We start from the raw sequence: 24,216 nt of genomic DNA on the forward strand, positions 1-24,216 counted from the left end.
GCACATTCTCCGCACAGAAATCCTGAACGTGTGCAGTTACCATTGGACACCCACCTGTTGCAGAATCCTGGCCACCAGAAGGTCCTCCAGTGTGTCTAGCATTGAAACATCCTCCAGTGAAATGTGGACTGGGTAACAATGTTAATGTACAACATCCAGGCTCGGAGTAGCATAATATTCTCAAGTGGGAACAGGATTTGACACAGTAAAATATAAACTCACTTGGCGGTGACTTTGGAGTCGATCAGTTTTTTCTTATAAGTTGATTCACAAATAACCTGTTTGAACTTACTTTACTGGAAATATGTTCTGTGAGTGCAATGAAAAATACAGATTTCTCCTACCTTCACTCGACATATCCTGAGTTGTGTGCATTCAATGTATATGTTTTTATACCAGTGGATCCCATCTTTGGCCCATAGACTACTATGTTAAGTTAGAGCATACGTTAAGCATATACTTTTTTACTTGATGCTGTGATGTTGTATCCATTTTGTAGCATCAATCGGGTTATAAGAGAGTATCATGAATGGATAACTGTTGGCTCATTTGCTGTACCCCCATTGCTGTACCATGCACGCTTGGCCAACCATGTATGTATTCTCTGTAGAGAGAAGGAGTAAGCAGCTGCCAGAAACCTTTGGCGGTGGCTTATCTCCTGTACAAACAAAAGGATCAGGCACATTGAACTCTTATTTCAATGCCACACCACCATACACACTAGATTAGAGATGCGGAACCTCCAGCTGTTGCAAAACTCCCAGCACGCCTGGAGAGCCTGCATCTATCAGCCTACAGCAAGGCATGGTGGGAGATGTAGTTTTACAACAGCTGGAGGGCCGCAGGTTAAGCATCCCTGCACTAGATGGTCAGCCAGTCCATTAAAATAGGCAAGTCAGATTGGCGTGAATCTAAGATGTATGGACACCCTAGGAAGACCTTGTGATTTCTCTAGTCTTGCACTATGATAGCCTTGTATGTGATAAGAAAATCATCTATATAGGTATTTCTCTATTGCCATTATGTTTCTCATTGCATTGATGGAATTACAGAATGAATTTCTAATACAATAATAGGTCCTTCATAATGAGTGCTGCAATCACAGCCAGCAGCCCCTCAAGGTAGAAGGATAAAATGCATTTACTGCCCTGAATGTTTTATCCATGGCTTATTATTGAGCTCCTGTTTCCTATGTGAATTGTTTGAATGGCCATTCTTCTTTTCTACATTAAGGAATAATCACTAAGTATAATTGTTCCTCCTTGTCATTGTAACCTGGAACAATAGTAAATGAACCATTTACAAGGAAGTGTCTATTTGCTGCTCTACCTAGGGTCCAACCTTCTGCTTTTAGTGACATTGTCTACACTATATGTCCCTGGGCTCCTTATGTAATAAATTCAGCGGAGTAAATGAACAACATTCAGTGCAATGAATCACTTGGCAAAAGTGTGACTAGGAAGCCATTTATTTTACTTTTTTCCCTCCAATTTTAATGTAGTCATTCTTGATGAAAAATAATGGGCTCTTAGGTAGGGCTGCCAAGAAAGAAGAGGCAAGGCTCAAATAATCAATGATGAATAACTGAGCAGGCGAGCGGTCCTAGGTTGTTTCCGATTGAATGAATTGCCCAATATTAGTTTACCATGACACTGCCATTTTAAATACATTTGTCGATTATAGTTATCATTAGGTACTCAAGTGGAATATATTGTCGGATGTGGGATTTTCATCTTGCCGTGCTCTTGTTGATAATATGAACCATGCAGCAATCAAATTACCATTAATATTCCTCTTTTTAATTTTTATGGGGAGTTTTAGTCAGGGCATATTGGCGAGGGCTCGGCTATTATGGAAATGCGCTATGACTAATTTATGTCTCGTTTACTCTTAGTGGCCTATCACATCTCTAAATACAGCTGTGTGTGAGCTCCATGGAGAGAATTTCCAGAAACCTTTTTTTCACTTGATTGAAAGTATTTATTAAAAAACTAACAAGGTCATCCATGTGGTGGAAGTTACTTTAGGGGAGTTACGTGAGCCTGTAAAGTAGTACTACAGGCTAGGAATTCCGTGGTTTCATGAATTTAGGCACCAAAGACTAATTTATCTAGCCTTTTGGCCCCTTCCGTGTTTGGTTTCCTTTTGCACATTTTTTTTTATTATTTATTTGCTTGTGAGAATTTTTTTTCAAGGTTTTCTTTTTTCATAATTTTTTTTTTGTGGGTTGGCATTTTACTTGCATTTTTTTAAGGAGTGGAGTAGGTAGATAAATGGTCCGACTCCAACTCCGACTCCTCAGTTTTTGGTACTTCCGACTCCTCTGTATTTAATATGCAAATGTATTTTATACATTCCGTGAAGGAAAGAAAGGCAACATACATGTCATTACCACAGAACTACTGGCTAGGAAGCCGCTGCCTTCTCCTTTGTGTGCTGATCTTCTGCTGAAGATAGGGCAGTGGGGGGATCCAGGAAGGGGCAGGGGAAGGGGCATTTATTGTAAAACATGATTTCCCTAGTATAATCCCATAGTCATGTTTAAAGTTTAAGCTAACAATCTGAGTTTACAAGTTTTTATAGCCTTAGCTGAATGCAGTTTTTCAAATGGTTTACAGCTTCAGTCTTGAACTATTGACTATCCATTCCCTTCACTTATACAAGTGTCTAGTCCTGCAAAAAACATATTTACTTAATCAGTTATCAGTGAGAGGCTAGGTTAACCATGGGCGTTGCGTTCCCTGTAACAGCGGAACACAACACAAAGTATAAGTATTGCCGCTCCTTAACTGTGCGTTGCGTGCCATATAGTGAAGCATATGAAAAGCATGCTTCTTCATGGTCACTTAACGTGTTCGTTTTGCGGTAACGTGACGCACTGCATGCATTGGCCTTTATTCTTACAGTAGAGAAGTACCGTATTTTTCGCAAAAGTGGGGGGAAAATAACAGTGCGTATTATGGGGCGAATGCTGCGACCATCCGGTGAATAGGCTGAGAGGGAGGAGGGGCTGGGGAACGGCCTCTGTTTCTGTAATGGCAGCGGGGCCCGGTGCAGTCACTGTATTCTACTACACCGGGCTCCGCTCACTGTAGTATATGGTAATCATATCTAACTTGTGGGTATTGTTAAAGTATTCCAATCATCTTAAATCTAGCGCTGTACTACTTACTACTAACTTCTTGGCAGTCAGGAGGCCGGGTGGGCGCTCGTAGCGTAGCTCACTACGTCACGCGCCTGCTCCGCCCACTTTATGAATGAAGCAGGCACCGGGCCCCGCTGCCATTACAGAAACAGATGCTGGCCCCCATTCACTACACAGGGACATTGTTATGGGGGGGGATCTGTGGATGACACATAAGATAAGATGCTATATATGTGTCATCCACAGATGCCCTCACAATGATCCCCCATAACAGTGCCATCCACATATGCCCCCATAACAGTGCCATCCACAGATGCCCCCATAACAGTGCCATCCACAGATGCCCCCATAACAGTGCCATCCACAGACCACCATTAGTTCAAAACCCACCAATAGCACACCTTTTGGTTCAAAAATTATTTTTTTCTTATTTTCCTCCTCAAAAACCTAGGTGCGTCTTATGGGCAGGTGCGTCTTATAGGGCGAAAAATACGATAATTAATTATAACTTTTAGTGAATTGGGACATTTAAACTTGCTTTTTTTCATTTTTATTCCAATTTTAAATCTAGTCTGAGTCGGTTCATTTTTTGCCGACTCCGACTCAAACTCCTCGACTCCGACTCCACAGCCCTGATTTTTTCAGACTTCTTTTCCTATAGAGAAGTTTACAGGAAAACACCACACCCAGAGCATGTTGCAATTTGCAAAAAAAATACCAAGAGACAAAAAAACACAACAAACCGGTCTTAAAATGCCCCTACAAAAATGCTGTGATTGCAGAGCGTTTTATAATATTCCTTTGACCAGCATGTATCATCCAGGCATTGTTTTTTTTTTTTTTTTTATGGGACGGGACTATGTGCAACAGAGGACCTGTACCCTCTCCTGACGTGTGCTTTAGTAACAACTTGCACTCCCCATTCAATAACAGTTCTGGAGCGTATATTCTTATGACTATATATTGTGCCAGTACTCTTTTTTATTCCTGCTAGAAGTTATGAATGAATTACAAGCAGTTTGCAATGAAGGTCTAGAATGGGCGTTACCAGTTGGGGGGGGGTGTCATGTCCCTGTACAATCTGCCATTATCAGAATTGATTGGATAGTATCAGGTTGTGCAGGAACACACACCTACTGGTAACGCTAATGTAGACTTCCATTGCAAACTACATTCCTAATACTTCCCATGGCCATGTTTAGGAGTTTTCACTTTTAGGAAACCGCTTTTATAGCTATGCCCTACTGCACAGAAATGCCCTTTTTCATTAACCAATGCTTCTGACACTACAGAATTGAAAACGTTTGGCCACTAAATTTCCACCACGTGCACTGCCAGTTTATCGCAGTTAACCTACGTACATATGTAACAGAGAATCAAAACATTCATGCTCGATGATTTTTCACTTGTGGTTATGTACTGCAGGTTCCTGCAATCATCTGGATGTCACCGTACAGCAGAATTCACACCCCCTCCTCATCACTATTGGATGCATACTGTACTTTAGCTGAAAAATACTATACATGTATATATCAGTTTGGCAGAATGACAGTAAGATAGTAATTAGTAAGTAAAATATGCCAATGAAATGTCATTTTATGGTGATTCCAAGTAATATCACGGGCTCAATGTCATCTGCATGGAATTATACACGGCATTGTTCATAGCATTTTGTAGGCTGTGCACCTCCATACTCTCGCATTTGTTTGTGGTCTGCTGCACCTATATTTCTATAGTGTATACCAGGTGGGTATTCCAGACCTGCGCTCCTGTGGCGCGGGCAGATTAAAGGACGGCCTAGCGGTTAACACTGTTGTCTTGCCGTTCCTGTCTCCTGGATTTGAATTCTGACCAAGGGTGACATCTGTCTGAACTTTATATGTTCTCTCTTTGTTTGCATTGGTCCTCTCCAATGCTCAAAGACATATTACATATACACATGGGTGAAGCAAGATCAATGGGGGAGATTTATCAAACAGGTGTAATTAGAACTGGCTTAGTTGCCCATAGCAACCAATCATATTCGACCTTTCATTTTCCAAAGGAGCTGTGAAAAATGAAAGGTGGAATCTGATTGGTTGCTATGGGCAACTAAGCCAGTTCTACTTTACACCAGTTTGATAAATCTCCCCCCACTGTTCTTAAAAATACAAAAGATGTGACACTGGACAAATCAAAGAGCTTTCTACACAGAGTGCTAAGGAACTACAAAAGTGCCTGTGCTCGAAAAGTGTAACATATGTCTGCACTAGAAAATAAAATGATAGGTAGGTATGCAGATATTGCAGCTAGCCATCCATGGGGCTACCCACTGTTCTCATATAAACTATGTCCCATACAACTGCCTAAAGCAGTGCATACACCTGCTACTGGTAGAAATGTAAAAGTATTGTACCCATCTTCAAGCACAGCCTTCATCCATGGCTTGACGCCATCTGTGGTGTGGATTTTAGGTGAAATGCACAGTAAAATCTGCATGTATGGCCTCATGCACACGACCGTTGTGTGTTTTGCGGTCTGCCAATTTGCGGAACGGCACGGACAGCCATTAATTCAACTGCCTAGTCTTGTCCGCAAAACGAGGACAAGAATAGGACAGGTTATATTCTTTTACGGAGCAACGGATGCGGACAGCACACAGAGTGCTGTCCGCATCTTTTGCGGCCCCTTTGAAGTGAATGGGTCTGCATCCAAGCCGCAAAAACTGCAGCTCGGATGTGGACCAAAACAACAGCCGTGTGCATGAGGCCTATGTCAGATAGCTGTGTACTAGTATCGTAGTAGATTTTGCTGGGTGGATAGTGCGGTTAAAACTGTGGAATTTGGGGATTCTGCTTTGGCGCAACGACTGTGAATTGTTTTTTTTCCGAGCTTCACATTCTGTTGAAGATATTAGTTAAATCAATTGGATGAAATATTTAGAACATCCCGGCTGCAAGTTTCTTTGACAAGGCCACATTCTGAAACTGCGGTTTTCAAGCATCAAACATTTCTTCTACAGGGCTCCAGTTTCCGAAGAACAAATTAATCCAATCTCTTGTTGAGCTTTCCGAGGGCATTCAATTGGCTTATTCTGTTTTTTGAGACTGACTGTCAAACTGTTTTCTTCAAACGTTGAGCGATTTCCCTCTAACCACTTCATGACTAGCCCTTCTCCGGTCTCCTGCTGGTGTATTTGCAGGCGCTTGCACTTTCACCAGCTGTGCTCTTCTGGGGTCAGTTAGTTTAGTGCTCCCCTGTGGATTATACAGTCTCCACTACCTGTAAAGACAAATAAGAGGTTTCAGAAAGAAAAGGTACAATATATTTAGGAGCCAGGGCTTTATTAAAGTACTGATTTCAGATGGCGTTCATACGACCATTTCATAAAGTCTGATGTCTCCAGTCTCTTGGTGTACATTTAATATTTTGCTTAACCCTTCCACGGACATGACTCTCGCAATTGTAATCGACTGAGAAACACGAGACAGGACAACCGCCTTCGGCTTTTTCTATTTCCTTGCAAGATATTACAACAAAATGCGGTACAAATAAAAGGGTATGTTGTGACTACATTGTTAACAAAAAATGGATCAGTATGAAAGAACGTCAGTGCAGTAAAGTGTCCGTGAAGAACTGGTGACTTTTGACGACATATCCGGGTATAGTATATGGTTTTTTAAAGTGTTACACACAAAGAAGTCAACTCGGTGTTTTATTCCCTTCATATAAGCTAAATGTTCCGTTTCGCTCAGCCCTTCCCCTCGGTTATATTTCAGTTCCAGCTTCTTGTGTGGTTTACCCCTCTGTTTAGCACTTTTCTGGTGTCTGGTTTTTGAATAGTCCATTCTGCAGCTCTACATTTTCAGCTAATGGATTTCACTAATTAAATGCGTTATCCAGCACAGTATAACTAGCAGAAGAAAATAATTGAAATGAACATAGGATGAAATCTTTCTAATGCATCTCAGAGACCATCATCAAACAGCTATGGACATCTTTGCCATGGAAAAACGATTTTAACTTACATTTGTGGTTACACGGTGTTAAAAAAAAAAAAAAAAAAACAGTTCATTTCATTTTCAATCTCCACACCTTCATTCATTTTCAGAGCCTCCTCCTCAGTTGGCAACTAGAACTTACTGTCACAATTTTCTCAAGTGGAAATGTCCTTCCCAAAAATGCATGTGGATTTCTGCATCCTTGATGCTGCGGTCTTTAATAGCCTATGTACTGCTTTTTAATTCTAATACAGCCTTTATGTTATCTCCTCCTGTGGGTGAGGTCTCTCACCCTACGAATTCTGCTGGGGGTTCTCCACTAACTACACTGTTGTAGGTTCTGCTGTATTTCTCTCTCTACCCTGATGTTGCCCATGTAATCTCTCCCCTAGCAGTTCTGTTCTCTTTCTCTACATTGATGCAACTTGTGGGTGATCTCTTCCCCTGCAGTCTCTGCCATGGGCACTTTCTCCTCATTGATGTTGCGCATGTAATCTTTCCTTTGGTATCATCCTTCCTTCCTTGATGATACCTCACACTTAGGGCTCATGCACACAAGCGTGTGTGCTCTGTGGCCATATTGTGGGCCACAAACAGCGGGTCTCCAATATATGGACACCGCCTGTGTGCACACCCATTGACTTAAATGGGTCAACAATCCTCAAGATGCAAAGCGGAGTCATGGATAGGAGCACTTTTTTCACAGTGCAGATTGTCTCTTGAGGATCACAGAGCCATTTAAGTCAATGGGTCCGCATCCGCAAGTGGCGTGCACACGGATGGTGCGCGTGCATTGCAGAGCGCTTTTTGCGTTCCGCAGCACGGGCACACACAAACCCTTAGTGAATGGATGGTAGAGTAGATGGAATTAGCTTTGTGCTGCCAGATTTGTCACAAGCAGCCACACAGCTGGCTATGTGGAGGATTTGTGCAGACTCTACAGAAGCAAGTGATACTTTGTTTGCATCTAGGTTGTCTAAAGAACTGGAATGCATTCATAGAACTGTACTAAATCCACATTCCTTAGATGCTGGCACAGCTATCACTGTTTACCATTGGTATCTTGGTGTACATTTATAGATAATAGGTTGCTGCTGTATATTAAAAATGTCTAATTTTAGAGAGCCAGAGTGAATAAATCATTTGTGAGCAAGCACAGTATGTATTGGTATTTTATAGATACAGTAGGTGGCTGTCTTTGAGTACTTTATATTTGATCATCTATGTTTGTTTATTATTGCAAACAACATATTTAAATGGTTTATCCCATGATTAATGTAAAAAAAAGAAAATCAGACATCATATAGTACATGACAATGTATTTCTAACTAAGCTAGAACCAGCCCTGTACCTCACATGGATCCAGAGATCTCCCCATTCATTGCTCTGCTAGACTTATATCAAGCTGGGAGCTCAAGGGGAGTGTCTTTTCTCCTGCAGCTCAGGGGGCATGTCCATTCTGCTGGAGCTCTCTCCCTATCACAGCTCAGGAGGCGTGTCCATTCTGCTGGAGCTCTCTCCCTATCACAGCTCAGGAGGCGTGTCCATTCTGCTGGAGCTCTCTCCCTATCATAGCTCAGGGGGCGTGTCCATTCTGCTGAAGCTCTCTCCCGATCACAGCTCAGGAGGCGGCCATTTTATTGAGCTGGACAAAGAAATAAGGAAGAAAATAAACAGTGGGTGGCACAGATACTTTTTATTGAATAACTAAGTGGCTATGCTAAATTCTTAATTACATGCAATTACCAAACTATGGTGCTGGTTTGAAAACTAAAATATTTTTTGTGGGACAAACTCTTTAAAGGGGAAATTATAAACTTGCTTGGTCTGTGTAGTACTTTAGCCAGTGATGTGCCAACAAGGGAGGAGAGAGAAGGCTATGGGCTGAGGTGCTGCTCCACTGAAACATTGACATATATTCTTTTACTCTGCCTGCAGGGGGTGCACCCCCTATTGAATCTGTGCAGTACTTTCTTACATAGACGGCAGCAATGTGACTTTTCCAGCTGTCAGCCAGACTACACCATTTGAAGAGTATTCTAAGGGTCGGTGCCAAATACACACTTCAGAAATTGCACCACCGTTTACAAAATGATGCGTTTTATAACTGTGCCCCGTGATGTTTTGATAGTGAAAATGCTCTTTCTAGAAAATTAATTTAGAAAGATCAAGACTACCTGAAATTTCAAAAGCAAAACCTTCACAAAGCAAAATTAAATGCAGCTACTGCAAGAGCCAACTTCAAACACACATTGCAAATAATAAATCTGGGTGGAATGACATTCAGAGAAGAGGCATAAAAGTTTGACAATCTTTGGGTGTAAGTCTCAGCGCTTCCATCCCTTTTTTTCCTGCATGATAAAAAAAATGGAAAGCTATTGATCTGAGGAGTTGGCATTAGTATGCCAGAGATGTCCACACAGGGGATTGCATTCAAATATCTGACAAGCAAATACCTGGAAAATTGACAATAAAAGCTAGTACATGTCCAGACTTTGAAATGCGCACTCGGATTTGATTATTGAAATTCCAGCATCCTTCACAGGTCACTCAAGCCTGATTATGATATGATAATTCACCGAAAAAATCAGTCATTTCGATTGATGAAAACCCCGTCCATCCACTGTTCCGCATACGAATGGTTTCACTTTATTGTCATATTTTTGACATATAAATTGTGTCATTTGTGAGTGCGTTTATGAGGAAGAGGATGCATGCAGAATTAGCACAATTACTTATTGTAGTCTGTTTTTGCACTTGTTTTATTTTTTAATGGGAAATGTATTTTATTTTCTGATTACCATTATGCTTTGGTCAATTTGTTACTAATGTAGCCCAGAAGTATGAATTATTCATCAACATTGAAATGCTAATGTGGTCACATTTGTAATATTTAGTTTAAAGGGGAATACTGCCCTAAAAGTTGTTCTTTAGTTTATAACTGTTGTTAAATCTCTCAGTGAGAGGCACGCTCTGAATAACTGCGCTGTGGCTGAAGTACCTTTTTGATGGTGCTGATGCAGAGTTTGATGTAGTATGTTCAGGTCAGTAGTAATCATTCCATCTAGTACAAGGCTATTATGACGATTAATACTAATCCTAAGAGCAAGAGTTTGGGTTTATTTATCCTTACCCTTTTTATTTAAAGAGGTATTCTGGTTTTAATTATTTATATAGAGAATAAGATGTAGAACAATTTTCTAATTTATATCTGTTTTGCTTGCAGACCTTTATTATATCTGTGCATTTGCCTCTCCCTAAAGAAACAAAAACGGTACAGTCCATTTTAGTCCTGTAAAATTCATCCATGGGAGAGCTGGATAAGACTAAATATGACATCAGTCATGTGACCCTCACAGTTATCATGTGACCTGGCTTTCAATTAACTGACCAGGTATCTAACATATGAATATCAGTGTAATATCAGTGTATTGAGGAGCAGAACATGTGCAGTATATACAGTATTACTACCTGCAGCAGCATCTCATCATTTCTGCCATTGTCTGTGTAGAAGCAGATTTCTTTTTTTTTTTGTTTTGTTTTTTTATACTAACCTTTATTAGCAAGACAGCATCTCCTAGCAACAGGCAGCCATTTTACTAATTGTTACAGACAAGTGCACAATGATGTAGTTAGATAATAACCACAATAAAAATCCTGATTCCACCACTATTTCTAGTTACTTATCACATGAATCTGTCCTGTCTGCTCTGCTGACCCAGCACATGTATGTCATGTAATACCGTGTCTTACTGAATGTCAGGGTTTAAAGAGCGTCACATGACTGATGCCATGTTTCAGTTAGGCCATGGCTGCATTACATAGGACTGATACATAGACTATACCATTCCTCTGCATGTAGGGTCAACTGCCTGTTAAAAGTGAGGTATGTATGCAGAATTTTAAATACCTTTATATATGTATGATTTCCTATTATGGAAACAAAGCAAAAAATAAAAACCAGAATACCCCTTTAATCATATAAATATTTGACAGAGTAATATCAGATTGTTGATTATGGAATGAAATTTAAAGAGACCAACCTATCTTTTAGTGATTACAGCGGTAGCAAACTTTACAACATGAATATGCTTTTTTTTTTTTTGTTCCACATAAAAGGAGTGACATGGACTAGAGTTCTCATTTACAAGGCATTCAGGTAATCTTCAGACCCGTTTTTTTTAGCCTTGTGCTAAAATAAAATAAAAAAAACTAATTTTTCCCCAATCATTCTGCACTCAAGATTCCATATGAACAAATTAAAAACGCAATGTTTGAAATCTTTTGAAAAGGAAAAACTTTTAAAAGTATTTATACCCTTTACTCAGTAGTTAGTTGAAGCATCTTTCACAGCAGTTACAGCCTCCAGTCTTGGATATGATGCTACAAGGTTTGCACACCTGGATTTGTGGATTTTCTGTCATTCTTATCTACAGATCCACTCACGGTCTGTCAGGTTAAATGGGGACCTTTGGCAGGCAGCAATTTCCAGGTCTCCAGAAATGTTTGATTGGGTTCAAGTCAGGTCTCTGGCTGGGCATTTCAAGGACGTTCACAGAGTTGTCCCTAAGCCACTCCTGTGTTGTCTTGGCCCACTCTGAGGTACAGATCACTTTGAATTAGTTTTTCTTTAAGAATATCTCTGTACTTTGCTCACTTGAACTTTCCCTCAATCCAGTCTCCCTGTCCCAGCCATTGCAAAACACCCCCACAGCATGATGCTGCTACCACCATGCCTCATTGTAGGGATCTTATTGGGCAGGAGATGAGTAGTGTCTGGTTTCCTCCAGATATAATGCTTAGAATTGAGGCCAAAAAGTTAAATCTTGGTTTCATCAGACCACATAATTTTGTTTCTCACAGTCTGAGAGTCTTTCAGGTGCCTTTTGCAAACTCCAGGAAGCAAAAATAAACAGCAGCACTCCCAGGTCTTCAGGGAACAGGTAGTTTATTCACCAAAATTGTGACGTCGTACATTTTGGTGAATAAACTATCTATTTCCTAAAGACCTGGGAGTCCTGCGGTTTATTTTTGCTTCTTGGATGTCTGTGGGACCACGGATGCCTATCACCGCTGGCACCACCACCATACAGATGTAAGAACTTAACCTGTAAGTCCTGCTACATATCACAATGAACTTTTTTTTGCAAACTCCAGGCAGGCTTTCATATGTCTTTTACTGAGGAGAGGCTTTTTGCTGGCCACACTGCCATAAAACTCAGATTGGTGGAGTGCTGCAGTGATGGTTGTTCATCTGGATATTCCTCCCATCTGCACATACGATCTTTGGAGCTCATCCAGAGTGACCATTGGGTTCTTGGTTACCTCTTTTTACCATGGTCTTTATCCCCTGATTACTTAATTTGTTGGGTCGGCCAGCTGTGCAAAAAGTACTGGTTGTTCTAAACTTTTTGCATTTAAGAATTATGGAGACCATTGTGCATTTGGTAACTTTCAGTAAAGCAGAAAAATTATTGGTACTCTACTCCAGACCTGTGCCTCCACACAATCCTGTCCCTGAGCTCTATAGACAGTTCTTTCCTCCTCATGGCTTGGTTTTTGCTCTGACATGCATTGGGAGCTGTGGACCTTATTTAGACAGGGGTGTGTATTTCCAAATCATGTCCAATCAACAAAATTTACTACAGGTGGACTCAAAGATGATCTTTAGAACTGGGAGACCCACAGAGCTAAATTTCAAGAGGTCATAGCAAAGGATCTGATTACTTATATACTTATGTCCATGCAAAATTTTAGTTTTTTGTTTTTATTAGCAAAAATGTCTAAAATTCTCTTTAACTTTTACATTATGAGGTATTGAGTGCAAATTAATGGGAGAAAACGTTATTTTTTTATTTTTCCACAAAGCAGCAACATAACATATTGTGAGTAAAGTGAAAGGGTCTGAAGATTTTATGAATGCATTGTTAATATAACTTAAAAGGGTTGTCTCACTTCAGCAAATTGCATTTATCCTTTAGACAAAGTTAATACAAGGCACTCTCCTTTGCTGGCTTCATTGTATAATTTGTCTCTGGGGTTTTATCTTTGGCAGCAATGACTGGTTCCAAATGTTTCTTGTAGCCAGTTAATTGGCACATTTTTACTAATTTGTTTTAAAAGGTGCCAAAATTTGGTACATATGAAGCAAATACAGCAAATAGAAGAATCCACCATACCTCGCTCGCCATGAGGCTTTAGCTTGGTGGAAATGGTTTAAAAGGTTTGCACATTGGCATAATATTGATGACCTATTTTCAGATGGGGTTTTCTAGACCTAAAATGTGTCTATGCGCCAGCACCTCCCAGAAGCCTTAAAACTGAGCTTCTAGCAGCATGCAAAACTCACAGTTCCACCTACTTGACAGCACCGCTTACCTTGCTATGTAGTACCTGTGCACTAATATGTCATCCAAAAGGGGGAGGGATCCCCCTGCGCTCCTATTGTTTTAGATGTGTCAATCTACCTGTGAGGGGAGATTCCGCCGCTCGGTGTCTAACAAGGAGCTGTTGTCCTCCTACAGTAAATATATATTAGTAATGTATCACCCGTGGGTGATATGAGACATCAGCGCTGGCAGACAGAACTAAACAACTAATCCCATTCAAATTTGCTCAATCGGTTGATGTCGGCCTAAAACGAGAGATTAGTCTCAAAGGTCGGCTGTGCTAGGATAAATATGTATGGTCTTGATTAAATATCAAGCGGTGAAAGCAAGCAAAAGGATGAATGTCTATTATATTGATCGGAAATCCAGTGGTGAAAGCAAGAGTTAAAAACAATAATAATAATAGTGCGGTCCGTACCTTGTACTCCATCCAATGTAATCCCCTAGTTGGTATGTAATGCACTGCTCAATTCTTTTCTGTATTATTCTTTTTGCGGTTGTGTCTTTTAAATAAAGGCGTCCTCCTTGCTCACCTACCAGCAGCAGCGCGGCCCCGGCCGGAAGCACGCGCGGTGCGAGGGAGCTTGTGATTCAGTTGTCCGGGAAACCACTTTCGGTGACGTCATCGTTGAGAGTACAGGAGCCTCGGTAGGACAAAAAACTACCTACGCGTTTCAGAGCCTATCGGGCTCCTTCGTCAGGGTTAGTTTACTGATCGTACCTTCGAGGTTAAATAGCTTATCCGGTTCCCATGGCAACGTATATACACAATCCTTAAGGTAACGGAGGTCCCAGTATTTTAGTATAGTGAGCGCTGTGGGTGCAATTTTTAGCAAAAGATTTGATTGTTCGATTATTTAGTTATCCATGGAGCGCCTGGGAGTGATTTATACTGAAGTGCAGAAAGTTCAGTGTCTATAAGGCTCCATTCACACGTCCGCATCCTTTCCGCAATTTTGCGGAAAGGGTGCGGACCCATTCATTCTCTATGGGGACGGAATGTGCTGTCCGCATCCACATTTGCGGATCCGCACTTCCGAATCCGTGCTTCCGCAAAAAAATAGAACATGTCCTATTCTTGTCCGCAATTGCGGACAAGAACAGGCATATTCTATTATGTCGGCAATGTGCGGTCCGCAAAATGCGGAAAGCACATTGCCGCTTTCCGTGTTTTGCGGATCCGTGACTCAGTGTATCCGCAAAACACATTGCGGACGTGTGAATGGAGCCTTATTGTGTGAATATCTAGAGAGCACTATAAGTACAATTTTTACTGAAATGCAAAAAGTTTCTTTTCTTGATTTTACCCATTTGGGGCCAGACTGTTGCATCTAAAGATCCACTTACTCTCGGTTCTAGATATGAGTTTGATAAAGTCACCTCCCCTCCTATCTTGCTTAACTCTTTCGATGCCCCCAAAGTTGGATCCCAGGAATTTACCCTGATGAAATTCTGTATAATGGCGTGATAGCGGATGGTTTTCCGATTTTTTTTTTTGTGTATGTTATTAATGTGTTCCCTAATTCTGGTTTTAAATTCTCTTTTGGTCCGTCCCACATACATTTTACCGCATGGGCACCTAATAAAATAGATGACTCCTTTGGTGTTACAGGTAATATAGTCTTTTATTGTATATTTACCTAGTGGGGTATCTATTTGGAATGTGGGTTTAACTTGGTGCCTTAGGGTTCTGCAATTTTTGCATAATCTACAAGGGTAGAAACCCTTTCTGGCACATGTTTTATTGCCCAATGTGTCTCTTTTGATATAGGGGGCCACCAAGTTAGCCAAGTTTGGGGCTTTCTTAAAGATAAATGTGGGATTAGTGGGAATCTTATCCCCAATTGTTTTATCATATTTTAAGATATCCCAGTGTCTGTTTATAATTCTTTTAAAGGTACTAACCCCTACACTATATGTGGTGATAATGGGGACTTTAATTTTACTGGGATCCTCGGGGTCATTTTTTTCCTCTTTTTTAGCTGGTATTTTTTCTTTCAGTAAGATGTTTCAATCTAGATCCTTCACTACTTTGGTGATTAGGATGAGTGATTCTGGTTTGTAGCCTTTTTCTATGCATTTTGTATTTAGCATTTCTGCCTCTTCTTGGTAGTTGGTGTTGGTGGTACAATTTCTGTGTGCTCGTATGTACTGGCTGTAGGGAATGTTATTAAGCCATATGGGTAAATGGCAACTATCCAAGGGGATGAAACCATTAGTATCTGTGGGTTTGTGGTATGTTTTGGTATGTATTTTCCCATTTTTAATTAATATAGTTAGGTCAAGGAAATTGATCTGTTCTTTATCAAAAGATGGCGTGAAGTGTAAATAAAATTCATTTTTATTTAGATTAGTTAAAAAGCTGTTAAGGGATAGTACATCTCCTTTCCATATAAAAACAATATCATCGACGAATCGCTTCCAGAGGACCTTTTGCTTGCTTTCACCGCTTGATTTTTAATCAAGACCATACATATTTATCCTAGCACAGCCGACCTTTGAGATTAATCTCTCGTTTTAGGCTGACATCAACCGATTGAGCAAATTTGAATGGGATTAGTTGTTTAGTTCTGTCTGCCAGCGCTGATGTCTTATATCACCCACGGGTGATACATTACTAATATGTCATCCAATTGGCATTATCATGCATCTGACTCTGGAACTGTCCCGATATACCACCTTTTTAACTACAATACCACATCTCTACTATAGTTACTTAATTTTGGTCACATTATCTTTTCATGGGGGGAGGGGAGTATATTTGATATCACAAACATTTGTTTTTAGGCCCACCCAGTCCAAGGGAGGCCTGCTAACCACTGTACCTGGTCATGTTGTCTGTCTTCCTTCCAGCCTCTCCTGTCTATAAATACTGTACATGTACCATATGGGTAATCATGATGTATGGAAATGTGATTTACAATGATCTCTCATGAATTTTACTATAATCATGTCTGAACACTATGAATTGAGGACACTAAGAATATATAGTACTGTGATAATTCCATGTACAGTCAGGTCCATAAATATTGGGACATTGAAACAATTGTAACATTTTTGGCTCTATACACCACCACAATGGATTTGAAATGAAACGAACAAGATGTGCTTTAACTGCAGACTTTGCATATGTGCCTCCTACTTGTTATGGGGCCAAAAGTAATGGGACAGAATAATAATCATGAATCAAACTTTCCCTTTTTAATACTTGGTGCAAATCCTTTGCAGTCAATTACAGCTTGAAGTCTGGAACGCATAGACATCACCAGACGCTGGGTTTTATCCCTGGTGATGCTCTGCCAGGCTTCTACTGCAACTGTCTTTAGTTCCTGCTTGTTCTTGGGGCATTTTCCCTTCAGTTTTGTCTTCAGCAAGTGAAATGCATGCTCAATCGGATTCAGGTCAGGTAATTGACTTGGCCATTGCATAACATTCCACTACTTTCCCTTAAAAAGCTATTTTGCAGTATGTTTTGGGTCATTGTCCATCTGCACTGTGAAGCGCCGTCCAATGGGTTCTGAAGCATTTGGCTGAATATGAGCAGATAATATTGCCCTAAACACTTCAGAATTTATACTGCTGGTTTTGTCATCAGTCACATCATCAAAAAAAACAAGAGAACCAGTTCCATTGGCAGCCATACATGCCCACGCCATGACACTACCACCACCATGCTTCACTGATGAGGTGGTATGCTTAGGACCATGAGCAGTTCCTTTCCTTCTCCATACTCTTCTCTTCCCATCACTCTGGTACAAGTTGATCTTGGTCTCATCTGTCCATAGGATGTTGTTCCAGAACTGTGAATGCTTTTTTAGATGTCGTTTGGCAAACTCTAATCTTGCCTTCCTGTTTTTGAGGCTCACCAATGGTTTACATCTTGCGGTGAACCCTCTGTATTCACTCTGGTGAACTCTTCTCTTGATTGTTGACTTTGACACACATACACCTACCTCCTGGAGAGTGTTCTTGATCTGGCCAACTGTTATGAAGGGTGTTTTCTTCACCAGGGAAAGAATTCTTCGTTTAACCACCACAGTTGTTTTCCATGGTCTTCCAGGTCTTTTGGTGTTGCTGAGCTCACAGGTGCGTTCCTTCTTTTTAAGTTATTTTGGCTACGCCTAATGTTTTTGCTGTTTCGCTGATGGGTTTGTTTAGTTTTTTCAGCCTAATGATAGTGACAGCTCTTTGGATCTCACGATGAGAGTTGACATCAACAGATTCCAAATGCAAATAGCACACTTGAAATGAACTCTGGACTTTTATCTGCTCATTGTAATTGGGATAATGAGGGAATAATACACACCTGGGCATGGAACAGCTGAAAGGCCAATTGTCCCATTACTTTTGGTCCTGTAACAAGTGGGAGGCACATATGCAAACTGTTGTAATTCCTACACCGTTCACCTGATTTGGATGTAAATACCCTCAAATTAAAGCTGACAGTCTGCAGTTAAAGCACATCTTGTTCGTTTCATTTTAAATCCATTGTGGTGGTGTATAGAGCCAAAAATTGTAGAATTGTGTCAATGTCCCAATATTTATGGACCTGACTGTATTTGAATGATAAACACGATCAGAGTTTCATGTACCTGTAATGTATTGTATGTAGATGATCATGTATCTGAATTCTGTAAAGCTATGACTGATCAATCATATATTTGTATTTATACTCGCCAGCTTGATAAAGGGCTTCATCCTAGAAGGGCCCGAAACATTGCACTATTCTGATACCTACCCTTAACAGCTGAATAAAATGAAATAATAGATAAGCATTTTAAAAATTACATTGGTGTGCTGTCTGAAATCCTGCTATATTGATAACCTATCTTCATGATAGGTCATTGATATGAAATTGGTGGAGGTCCAATGCCCACCTTTTTTAAGTTGTCCTCTTCAGAGTTTACCTTGCATGTTGTCTCCTTTGTAGCGGCAGCGCGGTGTAATTAAAACTGCTCATCTCATTAAAGTGAGTTTATTGACTTTTGACTATGAAATACTGTGAACAAGCTGCACCATGTAATGAAGATTTATTCAGACAGTGATGGCACATCCCAGAGATATACCATCACTTTTGAGGGCAGACCCCTCTACTAAAACCAGTTTTGCTACGTTAGTGGAAAATAAATTATCTAGTCTGACATCGGATTATCCAGCCCAGAACTGCATGATATTCTTAGGCTCCTTTCAGATGAGCGAGTTCCACTCATTGCAGCGTGAGTATGCGGCAGCTCCCGTCCTGACCTTCCAGCACTGACAGGGTTGCATAGCATTATTTTGATTTATGCTGCTATTTAACCCTTATAGTTCTGGGATGTATTGTATAAGACTGACAGCATTATGTCAGTGTTATCCAATGCATTCCACAACTGTAAGGGTTACATAGCATCATAAATAAATAAAACTCTATGCAACCCCATCAGTGCTGGGAGGTCAGGACAGGTGCTCTCCCTGACAGTCCAATACCTTAATCTCGCTCGTGTGAAACCAGCCTTAATGTTCACTAAACCAGAAAGAGATAAGTGATAAGGTAGAAGCAATGAGAAGACTCCCCTCCACTGTCGTCCTCGGAGCTCTCCACCCTTCTAAACCATCCAGTAATCTAGCATATGTGATCATCTGGAGCTCACAAAGTCCCATTAATGCTGCATTAAAAAAATTTACCGCATTTTTTGATGTTCTTTAATTTCAGCTTTTTTTTTATAAAGAACTCAAGTGCACATGGTCGTATGTCGAGGAGTAACAGAATTAACATCACTATCTTTATTCTTATCAGAAAGCTGTTTTTCCTTACACAGGCAAGAACAGATCTTAAATTTGTAATTCAATTATAGGTTAATGAAGCATTGTAAGCACTATTTATTACTGCGTTTTTAAAAAGTCACTAGCCAATTATGCAAAATGTCTATATACCTTTCCTCACCTAGCAATGTAAATAGATTTAACCTTTCTATTAATTACTTGTTCATGCAGAGCACTGCTTTCAATAATGCAGCATTTCCAGTAATAGCATTATTTTTCAAAGACTTGACTTTTTCCAAATTTACACTGTTTTAATGAAAAATGTAACCCCTTTCTTTGCCCACTGCTCATTACCAAACCAATATGCTGCAAACCTCTCTGACGAGTGGCTGAAATGAATTTCGTGATTGCGTTTGGCAAGTTCACTCTTCCATTTTCTTGCCCATTTCTTCCGTCTTTATGACGCTGTGTGCTCATATTATAAACTTTATACTGTAGAAAAAGCCATTATTAGAAAAATACAACTGAGACTCTCTCCAAAGGACTCACTGTATTAATGATCAAGACCAAAGGTCCTGAACCTGATATATTCATTGTGGGGTGATAGCTCACATTAACTTTCATTTCAGCACGGTATTGCATCTGGTTTCTGCCCTTTGAATATTTTAGCCTGGGGTTAATTGAATATTAATTGGGGAGAGTTTCCAGCATTTTCCTCTCTAAACTGAATGTGCGAATGTAGGCTGACTGATAAACTGTGTCTTGTTGCTCTAACCAGGGAACCAGAGACGGACATACTCGCACAGGGACCCAGTAGGTGAAGGGGGCCCACTGCCTCCCTAAAAGCAATCAGCAGCTTACTACTATATATTAGTGTTAATGTACAGGGCTGAGCATAGCTCAAAATCACTTAGTGACCCTCAGCTATCTGTGTCTGCCCCTGGCCCTTGTCTTACAGAAATCTAAATGTCATCTTATTGACTTGTGTGAAAGTATGCTACCATTACTATCCACATTTTTTGTGGATAGCATCCCTACCCATTCATTTCTATGGGATCATGCACACATCCATATTTTTTGTGTATCCATAATACTCATGATTGCTTGATCTGCAAATTATAGAATGTGGCCTATTCTAGTCCTTTCAGTGGATGGGACTGAGAATAATGCGTAATGTGCATTGAAGTTTTCCATATCTTGTGGAGCTGTTGGATGTGGTCGTGTGCATGAAGCCTTAAATATATTTATAAACCTCCCGCATTGTATTATATTGTATGCAATAGAGAGTTATACATATTTACATTATATACTTATGTTAATTGGAGCCCTTGCATATGTGCCAATGATGACGTTTCCATGGCCCAACCGACAGTGATATACTCATTCACTGTGTCGTGGAGCCACCAAGCTTAAAGCTAAACTTTGCCAATCTGTTTACCTATTCTTATGTAAAGTTAAACCTCTTTGTGATGACCACCCATAATTAATGTGATCTGCTAGAGTGGTGGTCTTTTACAGATGCCAGTATGCACAGGATATGTCAGGGAAGACATGGTAAACCATAGTAAAGATTGGTCACTTTGATGGCCATAAAAGTTCCAGTAGTCTAGCAGTCATCAAATTGTAAATTCTGCTGGTCTGACGTGTGGCCAAAACTCCATTTTCATCTGGTATTACCAAGTAGTCATACGTTTTCATGATCTACATTTTATATAGCAGTGAAAAGACAAATGGTGGAAACCCTTTTTTCGTTTCCGTTGATTGGAAGTGAACAAGACTAGGTTGTAAAGAGAACTTATGGATCTGTTGTCCAGTCCCAAATGTGCCAGGATATTAAGATTTTACTCTACATTAAATTTTTTTCAAGATTGGAAAATCCATAAAGCTTTAATATTTGCCATAAAGCTGGAGCTTCATTTTACAGCTACATAAGATGTATTTACTAGATGGCTTCTACCTGCTCAGACGTTATCCTTAAAACCTCAGTAAAACATCAGTCAAATAAACTGACCCGCTCTACATCCACTAATCTAAATGGATATCCTTCATTGTAGTGTGTGCCAGACAGTAATATGTATTTCACATATGCTGAGGGTAGAGACATCTGATTTTGACACCTCTCTATAAGAGTAATATTCTGCTGGGAAATCATGTCCAGTTTTGACTAATTCTATTTAAACTGCACACATTTTATATCATAATTTGAAGGTTTTCTTTTCCTGTAACCAAACAGTGGACGCACTGTTGGTAATTGTCAAGATTGTGTGTAAAATACTCATCCATCATTGTGAGCCCCTGGTCAGAAAATGACAATGCAGTAAATATCTTCAGCAACCACCTTTTAATGTACAAGCTGTTTTCAGTAGGAATTTTCTGCTCTCGCATAAACCACACTGTCATGAGTGACTGCCTGTGCTCCAAAGTCATTACTATTGAGATGATAGGACATCTTTCAGCCGATAACCGACAAACTTTAAATGTCATATCAAGTTTCTGAAGCCATTTTCAATCCCCCTGCTCAAGGTTGCCTGGATATTGAATATGCCAGCGTTAAGGAGGCTGCATATCTATGGGAGGGATCATTCTTGAAAATGAGCACTAACGATTTGAGGAGTCAGCCGCAGACAGTCACTTTATCATCAGCCAGTGTGGCCGTCTTTTTCCGCACTTGTGATAAGTCAAGATCATTGTCTCTTAATAGTCGCTTTCTAGAAAAAGATCACAATGTAGGAAAATAGATTTCTTGGGAACATTAAACTGCAGTGCTGATTTCATTGCAAATGTAAAGTTTCCTCCCGACACTGAGACTTTATAACCAGGAAGAAAGCCTGCATATTCATTGTAATAAATGCAACTGAGAATAAAATATATTTACTTCTGATGCGTTCTCTTTATCAGACTTATTTTATGTGCAAATGCAAATTACCCTGATAAAGATGTATTACCGTCATCAATATCCTCCCCTCTCGGGCCAGATCAGCTATAAACAACTACTTTGCAAAATCGCTTCTTTCTAGAGACTGTCCTTTTAATACCAGTATATATTTTCCTTTGCTCTTTATTTTATGCCAGCGCACTTAAAGCATATTTTTGCTTTTCCTCCTACTTTCAGTTTCAGCCCTAAATTACCTTTTCCATGTTCTATAAATTGGGTATATAATGCAATGTATGCTTAAAATGTAATTCAATTTAATAACCTAGCATTTTCTCCTCTTCTAATTTCCACAGAAAACCAAAAACCTCAATTTGAGAGATCACGTTCACGACCAAATATCCACTCTACAGCTGCAAGGGCTCCAGTTGCTAAGGAACTCAGTTATGAGTCGGAATCTCATGCGTCTGCAACAAGAAGCAAGGTTACCGCCAGAAAAGAGGTGTGCAACTCAGAAGGGCACAGAGACAAAGGGGCAGGTCACAGCACTGCTGTCAAGGCAGAGTCAATTCCAGAGGTTGAAGCTTTACTTGCAAGGCTGCGGGCTCTCTAACAAAGTGGTTTGGTTCTTCCGGCTTTTCTCAAACACACATAAATAAAACCATGTGCCGATCTGCAAGTAACCATGGAAAGCTTTGTGTGCAGTCTCAAGCATTCAATAACTGTCTATAAAAGTGGGATTTTTACTATTCTCTCTATGGACTCAAGCTTTAAAATGCAGTAATATAGTATATACCAACCATGCAGACTGTGTGCAGTCTCAAGCATTCCATAACTTCCAATTCAAGTGAGTTTTCTACCATTCCCTCCATGGACCCAAGCTTAGAAATGCAATAATAGTCTATACAGAACATAAGAGTTAATTACTCTAGTTCAGCACCGCAGTACATAGCTCTCTTACCATTGCTTCCAACCGGCTCTGGATAGAGGTCTACTTCTAGTTTTTCAACAATAACCAATGGTTATTTTGTCTTTCATTTTTGGTACTTAAAATGAAAAACCATTTTGAATTAGTTTTTTCTTTTTCACACTTGATCTCCAATATATTCAGTCCTATTTATAATGATGCCCCAAAGTCCCAGGTTCTGCGGCTTAGTAAGTGTCATTTCTTCTATTTCTTATTTGCTTATGTAGGGAAAATAGCTCCTTCAAAAACATTAGCAGTTTAGCAACTCCTTAAAGGGGTTGTCCCAGAAAAATAACATGGCCACTTATCCTCTGGATAGGTGATAAATATCTGATCGATTCGGTCCGACCAATGGCATTGCACATTCTTAACTTCTGTTTCATTCAAACAGTGGACACAGGGTCTCCCTTCTCATGAACAGTAAAGGCCCCTTTTGTCAGACCTGCAGTAATCAGATACTTACCGCTTATCATCTGGAGAGGTGATAACTTGTAATTCTGTGGCAACCACATTAAGGAAATTGAATTCTAGCATTTCTGTTCTTGGAATGACTGCTTTATCACATGTTGTAATAAATATTTCTTGAAGGTGCAGTTTCACTTCTGTCCATCAGTTAACTGTTTAAATTCATATTCTACATCTATATTCTAAGTAACTATGCAATTATTATTATTTATTTTCATTTCACTTATGATCCCTAGTTACAACCTGCACTATACTCCAGAGCTGCATTCACAATTCTGGTGGTTGATTATTGGTCTAAGCAGATCATTTTTTGATAGTTGCAGCTTAGCAGAACACTTATAATGCTGCTAAGTGTGGCATTGTTTGAATAGATGATGAACAAGCAATAGGGGTTTAAAGGGGCTTCTGAGATTTTGATACTGATGACCTATCCTCAGGATAGGTCATCAGTATCTGACTGAAGACATCGGTTCTCCTGTGACCCGAGGCGGCCTTCTCACAGCTTACCAAGGATGGCTTCATACATTGTATAGCGGCTGTGCTTGGTATAGCGCTCAGCCCCATTCACTTCAATGGGCCTGAGCACGATACCACAGTCACTATAGAATGTACTGCGCTGTGCTTGGTAAGCTGCACGAAGGTCACTGCTCTCACAG

At 40.1% G+C, this 24,216-nt stretch overlaps 1 protein-coding gene across 1 annotated transcript in view; it reads left to right on the top strand.

Moving 5' to 3' along the window:
• Nucleotides 1-24,014, top strand: part of DIAPH3 (diaphanous related formin 3) — a 754,726-nt gene extending 730,712 nt beyond the window's left edge. Inside the window, 1 exon segment of the mRNA XM_040425381.1 lies at nt 22,485-24,014. Coding sequence (XP_040281315.1) covers nt 22,485-22,741 — 257 coding nt within the window. The 3' untranslated portion in view covers nt 22,742-24,014.
• Nucleotides 24,015-24,216: the final 202 nt, after the last annotated feature.

This window comes from Bufo bufo, chromosome 3, assembly GCF_905171765.1.
Source record: "Bufo bufo chromosome 3, aBufBuf1.1, whole genome shotgun sequence".
Taxonomy (NCBI): domain Eukaryota; kingdom Metazoa; phylum Chordata; class Amphibia; order Anura; family Bufonidae; genus Bufo; species Bufo bufo.